Source organism: Macrotis lagotis, chromosome 2 (assembly GCF_037893015.1).
Source record: "Macrotis lagotis isolate mMagLag1 chromosome 2, bilby.v1.9.chrom.fasta, whole genome shotgun sequence".
Lineage (NCBI taxonomy): Eukaryota > Metazoa > Chordata > Mammalia > Peramelemorphia > Peramelidae > Macrotis > Macrotis lagotis.
Genome location: NC_133659.1, coordinates 140455046 through 140481173, shown reverse-complemented (window position 1 = coordinate 140481173; position 26128 = coordinate 140455046). Strand labels below are relative to the sequence as shown.

General features: G+C 35.2%; 1 protein-coding gene across 7 annotated transcripts in view; it reads right to left on the bottom strand.

Moving 5' to 3' along the window:
* Positions 1–26128, bottom strand: part of RGS7 (regulator of G protein signaling 7) — a 667263-nt gene that overhangs the window by 10751 nt on the left and 630384 nt on the right. For 3 of the 7 annotated variants that reach the window (XM_074220438.1, XM_074220443.1, XM_074220440.1), the window contains 5 exons: positions 22424–22534; positions 19968–20093; positions 13284–13470; positions 4586–4675; positions 2481–2555 (listed from right to left, as the gene is read on the bottom strand). In XM_074220438.1, coding sequence (XP_074076539.1) covers positions 2481–2555; positions 4586–4675; positions 13284–13470; positions 19968–20093; positions 22424–22534 — 589 coding nt within the window. Of the gene's footprint in view, positions 1–2480; positions 2556–3313; positions 3371–4585; positions 4676–13283; positions 13471–19967; positions 20094–22423; positions 22535–26128 lie in introns of those variants that run through there. The other 4 variants (XM_074220437.1, XM_074220444.1, XM_074220439.1 and 1 more) reach the window with 4 other exon arrangements.

Below are 26128 nucleotides of genomic sequence, written 5' to 3'. Positions count from 1 at the left end.
AGCACTTTCTTTATAGTATGTCTATAGAATGTAAAAACAGCATCTCTATTTTAAAAACAGAGTTAAGAAGTTCAAAAGGGTCATGAGATTAGAAAGAAACTGAGTAGCTGTAAGGATCAGAAAAAGACAAGAAATTTGAATGAGATAAGGGGTTTTGAGAAAATACAATAAGTTTTGTTTGGAACAGATTTTATTTAAGATGACTTGAGGGCCATTCTAGTAGAGTTTGTGTGTGTGTGTGTTTGTGTGTGTGTGTGTGTGTGTGTGTGTGTGTGTGTGTGTGTCCAGGAGATTAGGGCTGGTGCTGGATATATTGATTTGGGAATCATCTCTAGTCAGTTCTTGAGCATCTACTTGTATTCCAAGCACTGGGGACACAAAACGGCAAGAGACAGTCCCTGCCATCAAGTAGCTCAGTCTACTGCAAAGAGCTATATTGCTACTCCAAGGAGCTACTGAGATGATGAAAGAAAAGAATATATATTTATAGAAAAGTAGAGGGACAGAGCTTTTGTTACATCCCACACTCCTATTTTTATCTTCTACCATTTTTTCTTTTCTAAATAATACATCATTTTGTATTTGTTCATTTGTTTGACTGGACTTACAATTTAATTGATGGATACTGTATTTTCTCTGAAACTTAGTTTTGTGAAGTTGTCTCAGGCACTAAAAAAGTAACCAGCTTGGATAGGGTCACACTCCTAGCCTATTTAGAGAAAAGAAGTAAGGCTTAAATCTAAATCTTCCTGAATCAAAGGTCAACTCTTTATTTACTATGCAATGCTAACTGTGTTTTATGTCATATTTCATATCAGTATCATATTGTCAAATATTAAAGGTTTCAAATGGAAAAAATCATATGATATACAAGTACAATTAATTTTTTAAAGCAAATCATCATTGCAGAAAGCAAAAAAAAAAGAAAGTATTAGAAAGAGGAGGACTTTTGGAGAGAAGGAATCCTGAGTTTATGATATCAAAAGGAAATTTTACAAAGACAACTTTTTTTTCAATGATTTGTTGAAATACATTTTCACATTTTTTTGGTTTTTATAAGACAATGACTTGCCCAAGGTCATACAGCTAATTAAGCATTAAGTGTCTGAGACTGGATTTGAACTCTGGTTTTCCTGACTTCAGGGTTGGTGTTCTATCCATTGTATCATTTAGCTAACCCCTGAAGATTCATTCTTAAAACCCAATAAAAGCACTGAATTAAATTACAGAAAATGAAAAATCATATAGTAGTCTCTCATTATCCTGAAACTCTCATCTATATTTCCATTAGAAAAAATATACACAGGAAAGCAATACAGTTCTAACACTTGTAGAAGGTCTACAATATTCCAAAAAATTCTTTAATCTTCTGAGTAGAAAAGCATTAACCTTCAACAAGGAAAGAACATTACCATAATAATTTGTTATGTTAATAATCAGCTGACAAATTTGCTTAAATTAACCAATGTGTAGCTGGGAGGGGAGAGAGATAGTGGTTCCCCTTTTTTTCTATGCCTCTTTTAATATTTTTCTTCATTCTTAATCTCTAGTTCCAACCATCTACTTCTTAGTGAAGGCAAACTAATATAAAACATTCATTCCATTCCTCTCCTTATTTATTACCTATTTCCTTTTAAAGTTGAAAATGTAGAGTAACACCATTAATAGTGGGGGAATGTGGTCAGGTTTGGGTGTTGCTTAGGTGTTGCAGAGAGATGGGGTAGGAACCATTGTGATTTTTTTTTTGTCCCTTTTCTCCTCACCTCTGTATTTATAGTGATTTTCAATCACTCATGCTAGGTGTTTTGATCACAATCTCAAAGACAAAGTTAAAAGGTAATTAGATTAGAAAATGTTTGATATGAAACAGTCTTCTTGGACAACACACAAATCACAGTGCAACATGCTATGACCACACCATCAAGCAAAAACTTGGGGTTTTTGTTTCAAATAGTATTCACTGCTTTGTTTTTCAATCTCTACATCTTCCTCTCACTTGGGATACTCTTCCTATTCATTCTGATTAAATTATGACCTGAGATTACTAAAAACCTGTGTCAAGGCTTCTATTAGAAGAGCTTTAAATTTAAATTTTATCAGAACACAGGTTATTACTAGAATATATCAGGTCTTAAGACCTTTTGCTTGTCTCACTCATTTCTTCCCTACTCTTAACAACTTGACATTTTAAAGTCTTTTAGATGCTCTGAATATTGGGGACATAGCTAGCAATTCACAAAGGTAACCTGTTCCCATTCCACCCACCTCCAACTCTTGTTCTCATCCAAGGTAACTAAAAACAAAAACCATGATCTTTGCTGAAGCTGATCAACTTCCATTTCACACACACAGAGAGCTCCACTGAACTGGTCATCACAGCAAAAGCCACGACAAGCACAATAGCAGCATGGAACTAACTGCACGACTCAACAGACAATGCAGACAAACTGGAGTATAAACCAAGATTGTTCTACCTCTTTTCATAACAGGTTAGTGCTGGCCCTCAGTGTTGGTGTACAGTTTTTATGGCATGGGAAAATAGGGATGTTTCTGCCCTATAAAAATAAATGTGTTGAATGCTTTAGTTTAAGCTTACATCAGGTCAGAAAGATCCAAAAAGAATTCTGAAAACAAGGACATCACCAAAACACATGGGAGAGAATAGGAAAGTGTTGGCAGGAAAGTCAATGATTTCCTGTGTGCTTTGATGCAACATTTCCCAACATCTTTCTGTGAATAAAGAATAGAGGAATAAAAAATTAAAAAGAATAGAGGAATCATATTTATGGGACATTTTAAGGGCTTGTACCCTACTACCAAACAACATTCATATTAAGCTTTTCCATAAGCCATTCAAAAGGTCATTCTTCCCACAAATGACAAATGTGAAAGATACAAGGAAACCAGACTCTTCTCATTTGTCTAAGTCTCAGAAAGACCAATATGAGGGGAAAACAGGATAGAAACATGTTCTTAAAAAAAAAAGACAAAGGAGGCCCTCCTAGGTCTTTCCAATATTTATTTAAAAAAGAAAGAAGAAATTGATATTCTTCCTTTTTTATGATCTATTTCATGCTTCTTTAAGCATCCAAAGCCCAAACACACCATCTTCCTTTTGTAGCATCTTGTCCCCACCAGGCATTGGGAGATGGAACAGAAAAGGAAGCTTAGAGGGAAGCATGAAATCCCAAATTTGTGTAACCGTGACACATTTATCTGCTATGACATCAAAAGAGCAAAGGTGAGGGGTGAAGCCAGGAGTGGAGGATACCTCATTGGACTTAGTCATCTTTAATCTGTCAGGATAAAACACTTACCACATATGCGAAAGTTTCTCAAAAGATGTTCTGCGATCCATTGAGTTGCCCAACTTACTTGGGGTGTGGGAGGGGTAGGTGGGCAGAGGGAAAGAGAGAAAGGCCCATAAAAGAAAGAAAGCAAAAATAAAAATAAACAAAAGAAAATAAAAAGAACAGAGCAGGAAAAAAAAGGATGATGAAATGCAAGGCTGCAACATAAATATCATGTAAGAAATCCATGGAGTAAAAGTAGAGAGTCACTAATGAAATACTTTTTATTCATCTTTTTCTGCAACACATAATTTAAAAAGAAAACAGATTTCCTTGTATGTATAAAATTGGTGTGATTTAAGAAAAAGCAGAAGAGTCAAAAAATGAAGTCAGTATTTGATGCTACTCATGGCTATTTGCATAACCTAAGGACTTCTGGACTATGATATGAAATTGTACAGAAGTTTTCAAGACTAACTCTGGTGGTCATCTACAGTCTTTATATACAGAATTAGTTCTTGGTTGTACAAATAGCCCTGCTACTTAGATGATCACATAGAAAATAATATTTTCATTTCAGATAGTATAAAAGATTTCAGTTTCCCCTTTAATAATTAAAAACTGAAAGGTGGTATGATATTCCAAAGATAATCCAAGTCCTGGCTCAATATTTCCAGTGATTTAAAGAGAGCTGTGGGCATTAGGACTTTGAGAATGATTACCTGACTTGAATGATCCTAAGAAGGTTTAATTCACCTTTGCTCACTATTTATATGTCTCACTGCTTGTGTTCAGACACTATAAACACTTGGGGTAGATCACAACTGAACTGGGCAAAAATCTGTCTGAAATATTTCATAAGAAGAATTGCTAAATCTAAGATAGTAATAAATGGGGGAAAAATACCCAGTCCATTTTTAAGTACAAGATTTGTGTCCAAATAATGTACTCATTTAATGAAAGAAAGGGACTTTTACAGAAAGATATCCAAAGAATTATTTTTTTTCTCTCTGAAAAACAGCTTTTCATTTTTTCTTTAAATTATATAGAAGACTCATGTAAAATGAAAAAAATTACAATAAAATTGGTAATGTATGAATACATGCAGCAAAGAAAAGAGAAGAAAAATGAAAAAAAAAACTCATTTGACCCTGGAAAAATGGAAAATGCTTTCTTGGCCAGGAACCTGTCCACCTACCAGACATCTAGCAGCATGGCCCCTGCAGAGGAGACTGAACTAATTATTACCAAAAGCTATGGAAATTTTTTTTTTAAAAGGTAAGAAAGACCAATACCTTTTTCTTCGCCTGTAGCAGTTCCTGGTAGGCACTGGATCGTATGAAACGTGGGTAGGAATCACTTTTCATCAGTTTGTAAATGTGCTCCTAAAAAGAAAGAATAGTTTAGATGCTATCTTTATGAATGTCATGGAAAATCTAAAATGAGGAGAATAAAGAAGAATAAATACCACCGTGTGTCATCCAGGCACTAGAAGGAAGGCTGGGATAGATTGGATATGAACTAGATATGGTAGCAATACAATAATATCAATGGAAATAATTGAAGATGTTGATGATAAAAGTCTTTATATTTCTATATGGAGAATGTAAATTTGATTTAGTCATTTCTAGAATAGAATGAATTACAAAGGATTCAACATAAAAGTTTTGAAACCAATTATTTTTTAAAAATAATTCTAAAGGTAAACCTAGTTGTTTCATGTGCTAAAATGTAAAGCAGTTTATGCAACCATGCAGATCACTGTTCATTCATTCATTCACATTTTACATTGTACATTGTTCAATAGAATGTAAGTTTTTTGAGGACAGGGTCTATTTAATTTTCTATCTTTTATTCCCAGTACCAAGTACCATGCATTATATAAAACAGACCCTTAACTGGAATTCAGTTGTTTTCTTTTTTTAATATGCTTTGTCTCAAAGCTGAATTCTCAGACCTATTCTGAAGATTTAAGCTAAACCTATATCTTATTTTGTTTATAGATACCAGGACTTTACAAATTCTGATTATAAAGTAGGAAGGAAGGAAGGAAGGAAGGAAGGAAGGAAGGAAGGAAGGAAGGAAGGAAGGAAAGAAAGAAGGAAGGATGAAAAGGAGTGAGTGAGAAACCTGGTGAGACAAACTCCTTTTAACCCAGATTGGAAAACTTCCAGATGTCCTAGATCTCAAGCCTTACACTAATATGTACAAACTTTTAGAGTAGCCCCAGAATTGATCTAGTGCTAAGACTCTGCTCCCTCACATTAATAATGACTTGGAACTAGACTGAACTTATTATTAATAAACCTAACAGTGTCTACCATACCTGTCAGGGTAGCTTATGAGGAATCCACAAAAGGAAAAAAAGACTTCTATCCAATAAGAGTAAAGAGTTAAGCATTTCCCCTTGCCACATGTATTCTATTGAGCCCGTTTCATCCTGAACTTGGTTATATATGATTCTATTGTTGTTTGTGTTATTTCAGTTATGTCTGATTCTTCATGATTCCATTTGGAAGTTTTCTTGACAAAGATATTGGAGTGGTTGCCATTTCCTTCTCCAGGTCATTTTATAGATGAGAAACTGATTGATTGCCCAGAGTCACACAATTAAAATGTGTCTCTGGCCAGGTTTGAACTCATGAAGATGAGTCTCTGATTCCACACCCAGTGAGTGCTCTATCCCCTGCACCACCTTGCTTCCAATTAACTCTGACAAATTTACATCAGTTGAATGAGGAACAGACAGGTGAGGACTCCTGAGTATTATAAATCATTCTTAACACTATAGATTTCTTTTTGAACTTAAAGAAATTGTCAGTTACTCTCTAAGGATTAGGAGAAAGATATCAGAGGGGACTGTATCAGTGTTTAGATGGATCTGGATCAGATCTTGAGGTATTAATAATGAGTTCAGTAGGAAGAGTTGCTTATCTTGCTAGTGATTTAAGGAATAATATTTTTATAGTACATACAAATATACATATATATTAATAATGTGTATATATGTATGTCTTTTTCTCTTTGTAGGAATCACTAGTATATTTATAATCTGCATTGATTTAGAAAATTTAATCATCTGTTCCCTATACCAAAGCAATCATAGAACCAGACTAACATATAGCTAGATATTTGGGAAAGCTGTTCCAATCCCTCTCCCTCTCGATATGCATTTTAGAATGTTTGTAATTTCATTGAAAGAAACTATAAGTGAATAACCTAATTATACCAATGAACACAAATAAATAATTTGCAACTCATAGTCTTTGGACATTTCCTTGGGCCCCTGAAAGTTAAGAGACTTTCCTAGGGTCAAATAGCCCAACTGTATCATTGCAGTGCTTGAATTCAGTTCTTCTTAACTTCAAGTCCAGTAATCTATACATTATACAGAGCTGCTAAAATACAATTAACTCAATGGGAAAAAAAAGCAATCCAGTGTCTGGGAATATCATGTTTTTAAGAAAATATTCAAATTATTTTTGTTGAATTTCATATAATCAAGCTGACTTTCATTGATCCAGAAAAAGAAAAAGAAACATTTCCAGACCTTAGAGAGATGTTTCCTACCCATCTGACAAATAACTATTTCTATAAAGCAAAGCAGGAAAACATTGAAATCTTATCCTAAATTGCTGGAAGAAAACAAACAAATCAGCATTGAAATAGGCATGTGTGAAAGAATTTTTACATTGTTTTCTCACACATATATCTGTTTTATTCAATTGTTTCCATATGGGAGAATATGATAAAGCCATTGGAGTAGAGATTGTGGTTTAGTCATTTAAATATGTTTTGACTTTTTAACCTCCATTGTTCCTGTTTGCTCAATCCAGAAGTGAGAGGGAAGAATGATTGTATACTGACAGTGTACCATTAAGAGAGCAAGATGTTCCCTTAGGAGAACTGCTTTAGTTTAATTTAGGATAAAAGGAATAAAATAGTTTGAAAACTTATTACATATATCAGTTTAAACATTAAAACTGATAATCCTTAAGGGAGCATTTTTCTTCCAAAGTTTTTTTTTTGTCTGAAATATTATTATTTAAGGACCAGGGCATGGGAAGAAACAAATGATTGAATTTTCTAAGGTGATTCATGGCAATGTATAGGATTGTGGCCTAGAAGTCCCAGTTCTACCAGGAACTTGTTTTTCTGATCAATACACCTCTGTTTCAGTTTCCCTATCTGTAAAATTATGGGGTGGAAACTATTTCTCAGGTCAGGTCACTTGATTCTACAACAAGATCTTTGCTTACCCTGAAAATTAAAAAGACTGCTGGACATTGTACTGGGAAGCAAAGTAGATTTCCTTCCTTTTCCCTCTCTCCATCACTTTTACATATATGAATGAAAAGATTTTAGGAAATGTCAGTCAGAACCCTTCTTTTTTCAGTTGTAATTCTAAAGATGTAGTTGGTTGGGTTTGACACAGCAAGAGAACTCTATTAAATGCAATTTTTTGTAATATTATACATTTCAAAGCAGATATTCAGATACTAAAATCTAGTCTTTTCCTTGTTATTTATTTATTCTCTTACTAGATTGTGTAGACTTGGAACAACAGCCATCACTGGGTAGGACTACATACTGGAGGGGGAAGATTCACATGCTTTGTAAGATCTTAGCATGATTGATAAGGCCAAAGATCCTGCATCATTCCTCCTAGCACTAGAAATACCTCCTAAGAGGTGAGTCTGATATCCAGCTTCATCCTAAATTGAGGTACACTTCTTGATGGACTCTAGAAGCAGCTTTTTCAGATCCCTCCTTCTGATAATGAAATGGTCTAAAAAATCCCTCTTCAGAGCTCCCTTTTGTGGTCTGGTTTTCTAGTTGGGCACTCTTGCACACCTGTGTAATCAGTGAACTTAGAGAAAAATTAATAAACATGTATGTTATACTAATTCATTTTTGCTCTTTTTTGAGGTCAAGCTTTGGAGTTTAATTTTTATCCCTTATTATGATAACTTCTGAAGGTAACACATATTTAATTTAATAAGAATTTTTAAGACCAAACTCAAGGTGATATAGAGAAGGAAAAAGAGTTGTATTTTTCAAGTTCCTAGGAATCTTCTTTCCATGAACTATTTGCTATTGCCTGTAGAGAATATAATAAAGCTGCCAAACTTTGCCCTTGTCTCAAGAAACCTACAAAACTGCTTGGTGTGAATCAGCAGGTTAAAATGTCACTAAGAAACATTTAAGAAAAATAAATAAAAATGCAATACAGATGAGTGGAATAAAGTATGAGATTCCTTCAGTAGAATATTATAGATTGGAAAATAGTTAACTATGTGCCCCTCCTCCCTTGATAAATCAACTGACCCCATCTTATCTGTGGAAGTATGGATATTCATTCAATTCCCGCGGCTGAAGGGATATTACGGTTTAAATTTGAATTATGTGCTCTTTTCCTTAGATTAATTTACAGGTCTAGATTGTGAAGCCCACATTCCTCATAAATGATGGTGGGTCAGTGGGGGTGGGGTGGGAGACAGAGTTAGGATAAATGTGATTCTTGGGTCTTTTGCTTTTGTCTCAGTCTCTTTGATTTTCTCTTCATACCTTGAGAGATCTCCGAAATTTATTTTAGTGACATTTATCCCCCATACAGAAAATGTGAATTTGTGATTTTCTGAGTCAATATCTGACCCCCACATTAACCCACAACATTCCTTATCTTGATATTATGTAGGAGAGCATAGGTTCTCCCTTTAGCCTAAAATCTTCCTCCTTACGTCTATCTCTTGAAAACTAGAGCTTCTCTTATGAATCTGTTCAAGTGTTGCTTCTCACATGAGACTTTTCCTGCAAACTCCAAATAACTGCATTTATTTTGAAAATTTATTTTTTAAATTGACTTATGTACATGTCCTTTCCTTTTAATATACTGTAAGCATACTGGGGATGATATCTTTGTATCTCCAACTCTTAGTAGAGATGCTAGCAATACAGCAGGTACTTAATAAGTACTTGCTGAATTTATATAAAAAATTAAGACAGACTCAAAAACAATCCTGCTTCTTCTTAACCTCTCTTTAGCCTTTGATACTGTCATTCACCCTTTTCTCCTTGATGTTCTCTTTGTTCTATGATTTTTGTGGTTTACTGTTCTCTTTCTACCCATCTGAACATTCTTTCTCAGTCTTCTTTCCTAATTTTCATCAAAGACTTTATCCTGGGTCTTTTTCTATAACTATATTATTTAATTTAGCAATTTCATCAACTCTCAAAGATTTAATTGTAGTCTCTTTGCTGATGATTCTCAGATCTATTTATCTAGCTCCAGTCTCTCCTTATCTCCAGTGGCCTTTTGGATATCTCAAACTAGATGTTTCATAGACATTATAAATTCAGAACTAAATCTATTATTACCTTCTTTCTTACACAGATGCTGATACACAGACAGGCACACACATAGATACACAGACACACAGATACAGGCACACACACACACACACACACACACACACACACACACACACACACACACACACACACACACACACACGCCTCTTTCTCTTTCAAACTTTGCTATTACTGTTGAGGGTCCAACCATCTTTCCTACCACTGTGATGTTTAAAAAAACTCAACAGATATAATTTCTGAGTAATTTAATAATATTATTAATAAGGTCAGCAGGTTATTAAGAAAAGCATGATTATTTGCCTATCTCTCTTAGGCTAAAAGCAATCAAGACAGTGGGCTCACAGTTCTTATATCTTTAGCTGTTCAATGAGGAGCTGCTTGTGACATCATATCACTCTTAGAGAAACTCAAAACAAGATCTATCCCAACCCAAGCTTGAGTATAACACAATGGGTCTTATCCACCTTAGGTTAATTTCCTTGTAAGGTTGGGTAGGGTATTTCCAAGACAAGGAAAATGAATTCAATCTTATCAATTATATCTTTTAAGAAAATGAACTTTCAGGACTTTGGAAGAATGAGAGAGATGTGAACCTTCCCAAGATACTGGTTATTAATAATAATTTCTCTCTTTACCTAGGATCACAACATAGATGTCATCCTTAATTCCTCACTCTTTTTTCACTGCTCCCTAATATGCAATCAGTTATGAAGTCCTGGCTAGTCTATATTCCTAAAATTTCTTATTATCCTTTCCTTCTCTCCTCTGAAACTGCCACCAACCTATGCAAACCCTCATCATTTTACATCTGGACATTTGTAAGTTTTCTATTGCAATTATCACCCTACTTAAGTTCATCTTCCACTTAGCTGTCAAAATGATTTTCCTAAAACTCAGTTCCAAATATGCCACTCCCTATTCTATAAAGTCCAGTGGCTCCCTATTATCTACAGAATCAAATAGAAAATCCTGTTTGAAGCCTTTCATACATATTCTTATCTTTTTCTACCTTTTCAGTCTTTTTAATATCTTACTTCCATATACTTTTGTAATAGAGGAAATACTGGGTAGAGAAATATATTCTATAATTAATGTTTCCTCTGTACTAACCTTGTACCTTACATTAACACTGACCTCCATCCCATTGTCCAAGCTATCTAGATTAAACTGTAAGTACTTTTTAGTAAAATACCTTGGACCCTCCCTGGCAAAAAAAAAAAACAATAAATCCTTGCCCCCAGGCACAAGACTATCTACAAAATAATGAATCCCTGCCCTAGCCTGAAAGAATTGTCTTCTAGCTACTGGCCCTAATCTACAAGACCTTAATTACCTCATCTTTGCTCTTGGAGTTACATCCCTCATCTACATATCTTTCATTACATCATCTCTGCTCTCAGAGTTATTGGCCCCATCAATACTAACCTAAATTATCTCTTCTTCCTGCCCCTTTAAAAGTTCACCTCTCTTCAATTGAGTTGCTCATCTTCCTTTGGGAGATGTGATTCCCCAGCTAACCTCTCATACCCTTATACCCTTCTTTATTACTTATCTCCTGATAATTTGTCTTCTTTTAGGAGACCAATCTGCTCTTGGGTAACATGATTACCCTAAATAAACTCTCATGCCTCTATAACCTTTCTTACTATTTATTTCCTCATAGCATTTGCTGTTGTTGCTTCTGCTACTATTGCTGTTAATCTCTCTAGTTACTGTTAACCACAGCAATACATAAACATTTTTTGTTCTAAATTTTTCTGGGTCAGTCAAATTTTTAAGGAAAGTGTTTCACAATTGCTCAAACCCCTGAAACCTTTAGATAACACATTTTTCCAGAAGCAATCTGAGAGTATGTGAAAACGACCTCCATGCTCTTCTTCGCATAAGGCTTTCCATTTCCTAGCTCCATTCATTTATCCACTGACTGTCTCCCATTCCATGCCTAGAATTCTCTCCTGTCTCTCTCCATCTCTCAGTTTTCTTGCCTTTTTTTCAAATTTCAATTAAAATACAACCTCTACAAGAAATTTTCCTAATCTTTCTTAGTCCTAGTGATGTAGAAAATTATGAATGTTGCAAAATTAAAATCGTTAAATGAGTGGAAATTGTGCCTCCCTTGGACACTGTTGATTGTATCCTATCTCCATTTCACCCTATTGTTTGTATATTATCCTCCATTTCCCTCTGGACACTGGCAAGCAGGAAATGACTTGTTAAAATTGGACATCAAGTGCCTTGAGACAGGAAAGAGCAAGTAGATTGCCATTGGAGTTACCTGGCTCCAAGGTGAAAGACCAAACTCTGTCCCCAGAATACAATGGAGGAGTATTTAACAGGAAGCACAACCCTTCAAGTCTCTTGCTTCTTACAGCCTTCCACCCAGAAGGATTGGCCTTCCTCTGTCTCTTCAATCACGTGGAGCTCCATGGGCTGATTCACACGTGGCCTGGCTAACCCAAGTCTCTCTCTCTTTCTCTCTCTCTCTCTCTCTCTCTCTCTCTCTCTCTCTCTCTTCCTTTCTAAACTTCAGCTGAGTCTGCCAGCTGACTTGACCTGCCAAGATTAATTAGCAATCCGTGCAGTCTATTCTTTTAAACTCTTCTTAATCTTCCTTATCACTTTCTTTTATGTTGTAACTTTCTTTAATAAATCTCTAATTTTTCCGCACCTGCACTCCCAGGTCTGAATAGTGTTTCTTCACAGGCAATAACTGAACTCAAATGGGGACACTAGGGCCTTCCTTCTGTGATTATCTCCAAATTATCTGGTACATTTCCCATTCATACATAGTCTGAACTCTTTAGGACCAGGGGCTATATATTTTTAGCCTTTCTTTTTTGTTTGTATTATTTTATTTTTGTATCCTTAGCAGTTAACACAGTGCTTAGCATATAGCAGTTACTTAATAAATATTTCTTGTCTTCTCTAGATTATGTGCTAGATTCAAAGGCAAAAAATTTAAAAACCAAAAACAGTCCATGCCCCCAAGGTACTCATATTCTATGAAGAAAGAAAGGAAGGAAGGAAGGAAGGAAGGAAGGAAGGAAGGAAGGAAGGAAGGAAGGAAGGAAGAAAGAAAGAAAGAAAGAAAGAAAGAAAGAAAGAAAGAAAGAAAAAGATGGATAATAGAAGAGAGAGAGAGAGAGAGAGAGAGAGAGAGAGAGAGAGAGAGATGAAAGACAGACAGACAGATAGAGAAGATAGGGAAGAGAGGAGAAAGAATCAAATTAAGTGCCAGGTAATAAGGGGAAGGTCTAGTAGCTAAGATTGAGGGAGAAACAAAAAAGTCCTACAAGAGGAGATAGCAGAGCAGTCTAACTGAGAAACTCAAAACTGCTAATTTACAAATAGCTAAATGATAAAGGAAATTTATAAAAGAGTGATCTGCTTTACAAAAGATTACACCTGGGAAAAAAGTTTCCATCTTTTTTGTAACTTCTTCTAAGACACCTCAAATTTCATTATCTAAAAAATATAGATGACTTTAAAATTACAGTAACAGCTGTCAAATGAAGAAAAATGGGGGAAGAGGGATCCTTGAAATTATGGGAATGAGAAAAAATAATTGATTGACTCCTATATATTCCAAGTTCTCTAAAGCTAAGTCCTTCTGCTACTAACCTGAGCATCTTCAAATGTGTACCGTCCTGGCTCCTTCACATTTTGTGTGGTTTTGTCATAGCTTTTGGAATCCAAATTAATGGCACTGGGGGCACCTGGAGCCAGAAATTCTTGCCATATTTCCTGGACTCGGGTGGGGACTTCCCGAATAGTTCTTTTCTTCAAGTCTTCCACTGCCAGCCAGAACCTATTGGGAATGAAATAATAAGCATTTACTTACTAGCTGATTTTTGAAAATTCTTAATGTGCTGCTTAGACAAATAATAGGAAACAAAGTTCCTTGTTTCTTTTCTTTCATGATATCAGAAACATCTGTTTTTTTTTTTTCTCTAGAAAAGCTTCAGGGAAGAGTCGAACAACAGTAAAGATAACTGAGCTGAGCTCTCCCCCAAATCCCTCAAAATACTTGAAAATAATGATTCTAAACACAGTCTAGAGAGGCACAACCCACAAAATTGATAGTGAAACAATTCTGCAACCCAAAACAAATGGGAAAATTGATGGAAAAGGTCTACTGCACCTAGATGAAAGAGGAACATAATGCAGCATGTTGCCTCACTGGTGAGGACCAGCCCTGGCAATTCAGGAATAGGTGACTGGGTTAGTGGCAGCCGTGGCAGTTTCCAGACCAGCCTAGAAATTGCCAAGGACTACTTGACAGGTCAGCAGGAAAAGTGTGCTGCATCAGGATGAGAGTGGAGAATAGTCTAGTCCAGGTCTCAACAGCACAAACTCAGCCCCAGGTCTTGGGAGCCACAAAATGGACAGTGGCTGCAGCTGCTTCCAGAGCTCTTGGCCATAGATGATAAGGGGGGTATTAGAGGGGTCTCTTTGCTATGACTGAGGCAGAACTCTGTTGCTTTGTCCATAGGTAGGTCTGGGTCGAAGTCCTGGTTTGCAGAACTAAGAGGAGGAGCAGAAGCAAAACAGAACTTTGCTGTTACAGAGGAGGAGGGACCTTCCTCATGGTTCCAGGGTAGAAAGTACTTATGGTCATCCACAGACCAGAGCACAGTCCAGGATAGTAGCAAAAATCTCTCCTGTGATCATGCCACCTTGGAAGTACTGAACACTTGCAGATACTAAAAAGTATTTCTGAAAACACCTAAATAAAACAATAATATTGGCACAGCTGGGTGGTGCAGCAGACAGAGCACTAGCCCTGGAGTCAGAAAGACTTGAGTTCAAATGTGACCTCAGTCTAGCTGTGTGACTTTGGGTAAATCACTTAACCCCACTGCCTTGCAAAAATAAAAACAAAAAACAAAACAGAAAACAATAACATCAACAACAAAAACATCAAAAAGCTTGAGATAGTGTCTTTTATCTGAAAGCAGAACCCTACTTTACAAAAGTTAAAATAAAGTCATAAGCTAGGGAAATGAGCAAATAACAGAAGAAAAAAATTGACCTAAAAAAAGTTACTATAAAAAAGTTACTATGGTGATAAAGAAGATTAAAACACACTCAGAAGATACAGAGTCAAAGCTCCTACATTCAAAGCCTCTAAGAAAAATATGAAATGGGTTCAGGTCATGGAATAGCTCAAAAAGGATTCTGAAATCAAATTAGGGAGATAGAGGAAAAAATTGAGGAGAGAAAGGAGAATGATATGAGAAAGTTATGAAAAATGAGTCAGCAGCTTAATGAAGGAAACAAAAAATATTAGAGAAAATATCTTGAAAACTAGACTGGACTAAATGGATTAAAAAGAAGTGCAACAAGCCAATGAGGAGAAGAATGCCTTAAAAAGTCAATTTGGCCAAATGAAAAAGTACAAATGCTCACTGAAAAAAATAATTCCTTAAAATACAGAATTTAGCAAAGGGAAGTTGATCACTGTGAAAAATCCAAAAACAATAAAAACAAAACCAAAAGAATGAAAAACTAAAAGAAAATGTGAAATGTCTCATTGGAAAAAGAACTCACCCAGAAAACACATTCAGGAAGACAATTTAAAAAGTATTGGGCTACCTGAAAGCCATTATCAAAAAAAAAGTTTTGATATCATCTTTCAAAAGAAGAAATACTGTCCTCATATTCTAGAATGAGAGGGTAAAACAGAATTGGAAAGAATCTACTAATTACCTCCTGAAAGAGATTCCAAAATGAAAACTCCCAGGAATATTATATCCAAATTTTGGAGCAAAACATCAAGGAGAAAAGATCGCAAACAGCTCAACATTTAAGTAGTTACACTGTTATTTTAATAAGGATTTATTTTTATAGAGAAAGTTTTTGTGTGGAAATGTGTGCTTTATCCCAACTCTTTTACTTATCCATTTTTAGATTAAATCTAAATGTTGGACTTTCTCTCTAGGGTTTTGAAAAGACAAACTAGTACCTTCTTTGGAGAATAGGGGAGAGAGGGCAGCAAAACCTGTGCTTATGCACAATTTCCTCTTCTCAGAAAAATATGTCAGAGATAGCAATATGCTCAAATGTATGTGGCCCAGGAAGTTAGTTGTAATGACAATGTTCAAGAATCCCAATACTTATGTGGAAGAAGAGGGATTTAGAATTCCCTGTGCAATATGATGCAGTAATTGAGTCATTTTATCAGATAAAGAAGGGAGATTGATTCTGCCAATGTCCTCTAAAAACAAATATGAATTTTGTTACTTGCTAAAAATCCCCATTGTATCAACAGCCACAGGATGGTTCTGATATCCTGGAGGGGGAAGATTCCAAGGCTTTGTAGTCTTTAGCATAACTGATAAGGCACAAAAGTCTGGAGGGGGCAGTCCCCCAGACCTAATGCAATTTCTGTGAGCACTCTCTTCCTCACCCCTAAGGAACAGGCATGAAGCATATCTTGAGCTGAGGGCCACTTCCTTGATGGACAAGTATAGAAGCAGCTTTATATGTAGCATGCTGGTACTAATGGACACTATTCATGCATAGTTGCTCCTCCCATCACAGAAAATATTTAAGGAGTCATCATTTATTTTCTCATTGGGCTTTTTGTTATAGGGCTCCTGACCAGGCTGCTCCCTTCCTTTCCCTTTTCCTTTTTTTCAAGCTGGATCCCTATGCTCCAGCTCCATGTTACTGGACTTATGTGGTCCCAGATCTATGCGACTGGATCCATGGTGATCCCTTGTTTCCTTTCCTTAACTGTCTCTCCTACTCTCCTTTGTACTATCTATTTAACTTAACCATTCCCTTCGAAACTCACCTCCTTTCCCACTTTGTAGCTGACTCTTTAACTTGCCTATCCTCTTTGCTCTTCTCCCAGGGCCTTGTTACCTCCCTAAAGTACTTAACCCTGATTCCTACTTGACTACTCTCCCACATTAGGGATCATGATTTCCTTTCTTCACTTTAACCCTTCTTTCCCTCAGCTTCTGATAATCAGTCTATCCTTTTACCTTTCTCTTTCCCTTTAGGTCTCAGCAATATTAAAACCTACTATATTGCTACTTCTCCAAAGAACCAAATTTGTGAACTTTCATGCAAAGTTTGAATTAAAGTCTAAGCTTTTTATCTCCTCCAAGTCAGAGATTAGTGATTTCGTCACCCAAATGAACCACAGCTGCTGCTCTCTCTGACAACACATATGTTTTATGTGTGTGTATGTGTGCGTATAAAGTTTTAGTTAAAATAAATTGTTCTGTCATTGCATTGGTTCATTGTAGTAGTTATTCTTGATTTTCAATGAAATGTTAATGGAGATAAATCTGGTCTTATTTTTCTAATCATTATTTAATTTCTCTCTCTCTCTCCCTCCCTCCCTCCCTCCTCCCCCTCTCTCCCCATTCTTCTCTTTCTTTTTCTCCTTTCTCTGTCTCTGTCTTCTCTCTCTCTCTCTCTGTTTTTTTCTCCTTCTGTCTGTCTTGAACATTTACTAAGTGTCAGGAATTGTGTTCTGGGAATACAAATATGTGAAAAAAATGATTATTTCTATTTTGTATGTAGTAATTATTGAATCAGGATCAAGGTTTCTCTCTTTTCTGCTTCTTCATTCAGAAACCAACCAGTGTGGGAAATCTCTCTTAAAGTTTTATCCAGGCAAAGATCTAATCTGACATTAAGAGAAATTCTAAGTTTGGGTTAATGGATGAATTCCTATTCATTACATTTGCTCTCACAAGTCTGAGGCAGTATTGATTCTCCTTTTTATCAATACAAGTGATATGGAAATTGATGTGTCTTTAACCAAGATTTAGGTGACCCACATCTTGTACCCCAAGACTTTTTAATATAACCTGTCTCTCATTGTGTTATCCAATCAGAGTTGATCAGTACCCCTCAGGAACACCTCCTCTTTGAAGGGCACATAAACTGTGATTCCACTAACAAGAGGTATCTTTGGTCTAAGAGAAGACAGTCAAATGACTGCCCTGTTCTCATTAATAAAATAATCAAATTACCAAGAAATTATGTATTTCTGAATTTTTAAAATATTTTAAAGTATAAATATAAGAAAATATAAATACAAATATAAATATAAGAAAAAATATAAGAAATATATATGAAACATATATATATATATATAAGAAAAAAGCTAATTCATATTTTCAAAGAGCTTGATATCTTATAGAGGAAGAAAACAGATAAAGAGGAGCTGTGGTTGTTGCAAAGTTTCTGGTAAGGAGTTTAACAAGTTAGGTGTGTAAGTTTGCTGAGAGATGAAGTGTGAATGGTAGAATTCATCATGAAAGGATGATTTTGCCCAGAGATTCTCCAAAATGGAAAGCAGACAATGGGAAGTAGCATCACCCAATACCTCTATTTCCCAGGCGCTCATGAATTTCCCCTGTGTTTAAATTACCTTGAGACACAAACACATATACGTACTCTTGAAAAGAAATGATCTTGGTAAGGGTGGTCAATCAAGGAAAGTAATTTACATAGCTGGGAAACTATAAATTAGTTTTGTCTCTGCTTACTTCACAGAGCAAAGTCTTCTTAAACCATTCCCTAACCATTTCAGTTTATGAAAGACCCAAAACAAAAGATTCCTTAGCTTTGATCTACCATGAAGCTCATATAAAATATAAAACTGCATGGTAGACACAGATTTCTGATTATCATTCTCAGGGTATGTTTGTGGTTATCCTGGACAGTCTACGGAATGTTAGGCATGTTTATACAAAGAGGGTGATTTGGGGCCATGGAATAAAGGAAGAAACATAGAATTTTTATTCCTGAATGTCTTAAAATATTCTTCACACGAGGATCTGTAAAAATTTCTTGTAGATGTTGTAACTATGCCAGTGATTGCTTAGTTCCATTGAAAGGGGAAAAAAAAACAACAGCTACAGAACTTCTAAGAGAGGGAATTTCAATTTCACAAAAATACTTAAGTCTGTAAAAAGTTAAAGGACATATTGAGTTTCCAGACAAAAATAGTGTTGAAGCTTAAAAATTACATTTTAATGTGCTAGAAAGACAGAATTCATGTTAATGGTCTTAAAACTGTCAAAGACTAAAGCAGTGACTCAAAGTAAAACTACAATTTATTTCCAGGTGTCACTTAAGTTATGAGACTTCCAAAATATGTGAAAAATAACATTTATACCAGATGTGTAGGCTGAATGTAATTGTTCACCTGTCACACTCTAAGTTCAGCTGGTATCTGTTTCCAGCTGCTGGCTTGCTATTTTTACATTTGCATGGTAAAAAACCTCTACCCCCTAGATTTTCCTCTAAGTACATGGTAGATGTATTGAACATCAGATCTCCTTCCTCTCTTGCTATATCATTATACCCATCTTTTCTTCAAATGTGCTAAGTGAATGACTAGCTACACAGCTATTATTTTTAAGTATGAATAAATAGGTTTATTGAGCATCTTCAGCTCCAATATAATTCAGTCTAACAGTTGCACTTGCTCATTGCATCCATTCTAGGTTTAAGAAAAAAATATTACAAAATAAAATCAAAAGAATGTAAAGTCAAAATGACTGAACAACAAAATTCAATTGCAGAATATGTGGCATTTGGGATAGCAAGCAGTATGTACTGTTCTTCTTATGAAAGTAAGCTCAGGGGTGGCTAGGTGGTGCAGTGGATAGAGCACCGGCTCTGGAGTCAGGAGTACCTGAATTCAAATCCAGCCTCAGACACTTAATAATTACCTAGCTGTGTGGCCTTGTGCAAGTCACTTAACCCCACTTGCCTTGCAAAAAAAAAAGAAAAAGAAAAAGAAAGTAAGCTCATCAAGTAAAATGTGAGGACATATTACTTGTATATTCTGAGAAGTGTGTAAAATTTCTGAATTAAGTGAATATTTGACTGTGGGCAGCTAGATGGTGCAGTGGATGGAGTCAGGAAGACATTTCCATGAGTTCAAATATAGTCTAGCTCCTTATTGGTTCTGGGATCCTGAGCTTAACCCTGATTTCAATCTATAAAATGAAATGGAGAAGGAAATGACAAAACTACTCCAGTATCTTTGCCAAGAAAAACCCAAATGAAGTCACAATGAATTAGAATTAGAAAGATACTTAAGAAAATAATTTCTTTTTCTTTTTTAAAATTGTTTTTATTTATTCAAGGCATTAGGTTCAAGTGACTTGCTCAAGATCACACAGCTAGGTAATTATTAAGTATCTGAGGCTGGATTTGAACTCAGGTCCTCCTGACTCCAGGGTTGGTGCTCTACCCACTGTGCCACCCAGCTTCCCCAACAATTTCTCTTTCAATTATGACATAAAACCAAAGCAATTAGACTTTTACCTTAAATTTTCTGAACTGAATTCTGACTCTAGAAATTTGAGGAACTGTTCCCTTCCAACTGGATCTTTCAAGGCTTCATCCATGCCAAAACCCCATCGTTTTACTCTCTGCTGGCCAGGTTCTTTGCTGTAGGTACAAAACAGGTCAACAAAAATCATTCCACCAAAATCCATTTTTCCAGTTTTCTAGTGCTACCACATTTGTCCCAATAAGTCAGATTAATGTTGAAGTTTTAGCCTTTAAATCCCCTTCATTCTTCATTTAGTTAAGAGTGTTTAAAAATAAATGAAATCATGTACACATGGTTATAGTGTGAAAAATGGAGGATGGTGTTGTATGATGTTGTAAAGCGTGTAGAGTATAAATTGGTGCTTTGCTCAGAGACTTATCTATGTATTATTACTTATTACTGCATATTGGAGTTTTCCCTTGTATCTATTATTTATACTATAAGTATTATACACACATATGTGCAATAATATGTAGAATATATGCATAATATGTGGCATTTAATTATCATATATATTAAATGTTATAAAGGAATGGATAACTTTTTTTTGCCAAGAACCATTGGATATATATAACATCATTTGTGGACCATACAAAATTATCAATTTAAAAAAAATTAGCCTGTTATATTTGGTCAAATAATTAATTCACTTTAATAAGCTCCAAGATTTATTGAATTTCAAGCCCTACCAGTGGTTTCTTTGGCAGCATCAGAAAAAATGATTTTGCAGGCGCTATCAGGTATCTATATCACCCCTAGTATAGAACAAGGGAGAGAAATGCATGCCTATTGTCCTTGCTACTGGCAAGGCTAAAGCTGATAGATCTTCTTGAACTTGAGTGTTCAGAGCTTCAAAATATATATTGCAGTTATGTATATATTATACCTACTAAAAGCTGCATTTAGCCTTAATGGCTACCATACTGCCTAAGGAGGACTGAACTAAACAGGCTTAGAAAGTAATAAATTAGGTTAAATCCCTCATGCCAATCAGAGATGCCTGGGACTGGGAGTATCCCAATTATGTATAACCTGGACAAGATAGGAAGAGCATTAGAATAAAAAAAAAAAAAGGATGGGAATGGGAATCAAGAGACGTGTTCTAGTCTCTAGGTCTCTAACCCCATCTAGCTGGCATTAATCTCTCCCTCAGTGTCTTCATCTACAGGGGAATTTATCAACTGATGCCTAAGTTTCTTGCAGTTTAGAAAATTTTGTAGAGCACAAATTAAATTAGACTGGGTTCGCTAAGACTGTTATGAATCATTAATTAAATTTAGAGAAATCCTTACTTTCTAAAGTGAGGTGCTAATATCTGGTGATGTTTATCTTATACTATCTGGTGCTATTATTCAGTTGACTTCTCCATCTATATATATGTTTATATGATTCTTTCTCTAGCTATAATGCAAAGGGTAGAGGGGGGGAATTCTAAAGAGATTTTTCAGTTTTGCTTAGAATCTTGTCTATATAGTAAATTTTTAACTGCATATTGGAATTTTTCTTTGTATGTATATACTATGAGTATTATACATGCACATACATATATATATATATATATATATACAATAGTTTATAGTGTATATATATGGTACATAATTATAGCATATAATATACTATTTTATGGTCCTTTCTTCCTCCACTTTCCCCTTAATTAAGGGTAACTCCAATCCTAAGGGAAGCTAGATGGCACAGAGGATAGAAGACTAACCCTGGTGTCAGAAGGGCCTGAGTTCAAATCCAGCCTTAGACATTTGACATTTGCTAGCTATGTGACCCTGGGCAACTTAACTCTGTCTCCCATCCAGGACCATCTCCAATTGTCCTGATGTACATCTGGTCACTGGACCCAGATGGCTCTGGAAGAGAAAGTGAGGCTGGTGACTTAGCATAGAACTCCCCTCACTCAAATCCAATTCATGTGCTTGTTATGGCATCACCTCCCTGATGCCATGATCTTCTTCAAGATTGAAGGACAAAACAACAACAACCACTACAACCCCAAAATGTATTTATTTCTGATAAAAAATTCCCATAACCTTTAGAAGAGTCATTCAAATTATTTGGATTCTACCCACGGATGTCTTTGGTTTATGCATAAAATGAGTGCTCATAGACTGGGGATAATTGGGAAGGCAACATAAAGAGTATCTCAGCAGCTGATCAACTTGCATCAGTTTCAGAAATGGAAATTTGTCTCCCTTTTGTGAGTAAGTTTTTAAAAACTGCAGTGTCTTAAGACTCTGTAGCTAATGGAAGTGGTATCAGGCATTACAGGACCCCAAACAATGCCTCCAACTCAAGGGGAAGAAAATTACATCATTGCCTACCATATGAAAATGAATGGTTCTTAAAATGTATAAACTCTAGGATTCTTCTTCTTTAGAAGCAAACTCTGAGGGAAGCAAAACCTTTCCATGGGAAGAAGAATTAAAAAGTCACCAACCTTGCTTCAAGTTCCCAGAAAGTGGTATCATCTGACATCCATGGATTAGAAGGGTCCGGTGGCACAAGAAAGGGGTCATATTCAACATATTGTTCTGTATAGCTTAGTAGACTAGGACCAAGCAAAAGAAACACATACTTAGAACCTTCTAGTTTCTCTAAGTATAATCCAACACAGTTCAAATTAAATAGGTTGAAGGACATTTGACCATGAAAATCTTACTTGTTCAGGTCTATAACAGGAAACTCAAATTTCACTCCAATTTAAATATTTCCACAATCCCATGTTGTATATATGGATTTTTAATGATTATTATATTTTTTAGGTTTGTTCCAAGGCAATGGGGTTAAGTGGCTTGCCCATGGTCACACAGTTAGGTAATTATTAAGTGTCTGAGGCCGGATTTGAACTCAGGTACTCCTGACTCCAGGGCCAGTGATCTATCCACTACGCCACCTAGCCACCCCTCTTAATGATTATTAATGGGCTCAGAAGATTGCTAAATAATAGCAATAAAGATATTGATTACCAATAAAAGACTCATAACTAGGCATACCACTGACAGATGCCTAACAATTGGCTCCAAAAAAACTTGTATACATGATACACTTTTCAATTTAATATGCATTATTAACATTTTCTCTATCACTTTTTTGTAGTCAATCAGCAAAATTATATATATATATATATATATATATATATATATATATTGATTTGTCATTTGCTAATTCCTAAGGTATAATGTTCACATTGAAAATATCACAATTGGGTTTCCTGAGCCAGCAGGATTTGACTCCAGCATATCTGTAAAGTCATATCCCCTGTTCACTCTCATTTTCCCTGCTAATGAAGTGACTGGTTTACCAACTGAGAACTGAGAATCTTTCACCCACGAAATGTTAAAAATAAGATTTTAAAGTTTGACCAAAGGATCAAAGCTTCAGAGTTGGAAATGACTTAAGAAGTCATCTAGAGGAAATTATGGTTCAAGAATATTAAATAATGAGGGTGGAGCCAAGATGACAGAATGAAGGCAGGAAATCTGGGGACTTCTTCCTCAGACCACTCCAATAAGATTAAATAATGTGCATACCAAGTAGTAAAAGTAGGATTTTAATCCAGGTCTACTTACTTCACATTCAATATTCTTTATACTAGAGGCAGCTAAGTGGAATAGTGATAAGATTTGGACAAGAAGATAGAAAGACCTGAGTTTAAGATTTAATGTGGTTTGTCAAATGAAACATCACCCTAGCTGTATGACTCTGAACAAGTCACTTAATCTTTGATCTAGGTGTTGTGAGAACAAAATGAAGTATTACTAGACTTGTAAAGTATTTTACAAAATGCTTAGCACATAGAATGGGTTCCTTCTCCTCCTACCATGGTGGAAAAATACAGCACTACGCATGGATTATGAAGTAAGATTCTAAATCCTTGGGTTAGTATGCCCAAAGGGCAACAAAAATACCATTTTATCCAGCAATACCACTACTGGGTATATACCCTGAAGAGATGATGAAAAAGGGTAAAAACATCACATACAAAAATAGTCACAGCAGCCCTGTTTGTGGTGGCAAAGAATTGGAAATCAAGTAAATGTCCTCCATTTGGGGAATGGCTTAACAAACTGTGGTATATGTATGTCATGAAACACTATTGTTCTATTAGAAACCAGGAGGGATGGGAATTCAGGGAAACCTGGAGGGATTTGCATGAACTGATGCTGATTGAGATGAGCAGAACCAGAAAAACACTGTACACCCTAACAGCAACATGGGGGCGATGATCAACCTTGATGGACTCGATCATTCCATCAGTGCAACAATCAGGGACAATTTAGGGCTCTATGCAATGGAGAATACCATCTGTATCCAGAGAAAGAACTGTGGAGTTTGAATTTGTTCAATTTGTCTTTGGACCAAAGACTATTACTGCCAATTTAGAAAAAAAACCAAACAACTTGATATCTTATTGTTTGATCTTGCTATCTCTTATACTTTATGTTTCTTCCTTAAGGATATGATTTCTCTCTCATCACATTCAATTTGGATCAATGTATACCATGGAAACAATGTAAAGACTGACAAATTGCCTTCTGTGGGGGGTGGGGTGGGGGGAGGTATGTAAGATCAGGGGAAAAATTGTAAACTTCAAAATAAATAAAATCTTTATAAAAAAAGAAAAAAAATCCTTAGTTTAGGTGAAATAAGCTAAAATGCAGACCTCTGCTCAAACAAAGAAGATCATTTGGTGAGTGATATAGGAGCTAAATATCATTTACCAAAAAATCTTACAATTTTTTGGTTTTAAATTTTATTTGTTTTATTCTGAACTTAAATAAAAAAGCATCTCCAAAACATAGTAGAATAGAAAAAAAGATGATAGTGCATGAAACTGCAAATCTATTATGTCTAACTTCTTATTGTTTTAATTACATAATAAAGTCATCATGTAACTTCATTTTTTCCCCTTTTTCTTTCCTTCCCCCATCTCACCTCTTGCGCTAGTGATGGTTACTAATAGACACAACTATATATTTAAATAGATAGATAGATAACTATAGATATATAGATATATAGATATATACACACATCCAAACATGTGTGTGTATAAATGCATACCTACACTCCTATATGTAAACATGTATATATATATATATATATATATATAATACATTCCATAAATATTTCTATTTGATACTTCTTTCTCTGAATGCAGACAGTGTTTTCCTTCATATGTCCTTTGTAGTTAATTTTGATATTTGTAAAATTTTGGTATTTGTAAAAACAAGTCATTCAGAATTGTTCTTAAAACAATATTGTTGGGGAGGCTAGGTGGTACAGTGGCTAGAGCACAGGCCCTGGAATCAGGAGTACCTGAATTCAAATCAGACCTCAGACACTTAATAATTACCTAGCTGTGTGGCCTTGGGAAAACCTGGCAAAAAAAAAAAAACCCAGAACAAAACAATATTGTTACTGTATTAAATTGAACCAGGAAACTGGAAACTTCACTCTTATCTGAAATAAGGAGATTTGGAGCTCAATTTATATTCTAACTGAAGTTAAATTGAGATGTTTCTTATGCATGTGAGGATCCAAGAAAAGAATTATCATTCTTTTCAGGTAACAACTTCTTTTTCTGCTCTTTCTGAGAAATCTTGAATTATTCACTCACATTTCATTGCTGTCTTTGATATATTTCTTCTTATCTTTAATTTATGACTTTAAAATGGTAACATCTTAAAAATCCTTACCTATCAGCAACTTTGGACATTTTTAACCGATGTCTGTCTAACTGTATTTGCCAGTATTTAATCTGGAAAAAGAAAAAGAGGAGGAAACAGTTACAGGAGTGATAGATATTTTCCTCTACTCACACAACTTCCATTTCTAAATTGTGAATCTGAGGGTGATAAACTGATGCTTGATCAATACAGAAACAAAAAAATTTAAATAAAATCAAAAGTATCTATTGGAAGTAAAAAAAAGATGGGTAAAACTCATATTCAAATAACTAATTTACTCTCTAGTTCAATCAAATTATGAGACATTAAATAAGCATAATGATAGTTCAATCTAAAACCTGCAGATAAAATCATTGAGTATTTTGCTTAATTAAGCAAAAAAAGATGTCTTCTTTCTCTTAAAAAGTAAATCACTAATTCAGCATCCTATTAAATGAAAAAAAAAGACTAAAGAA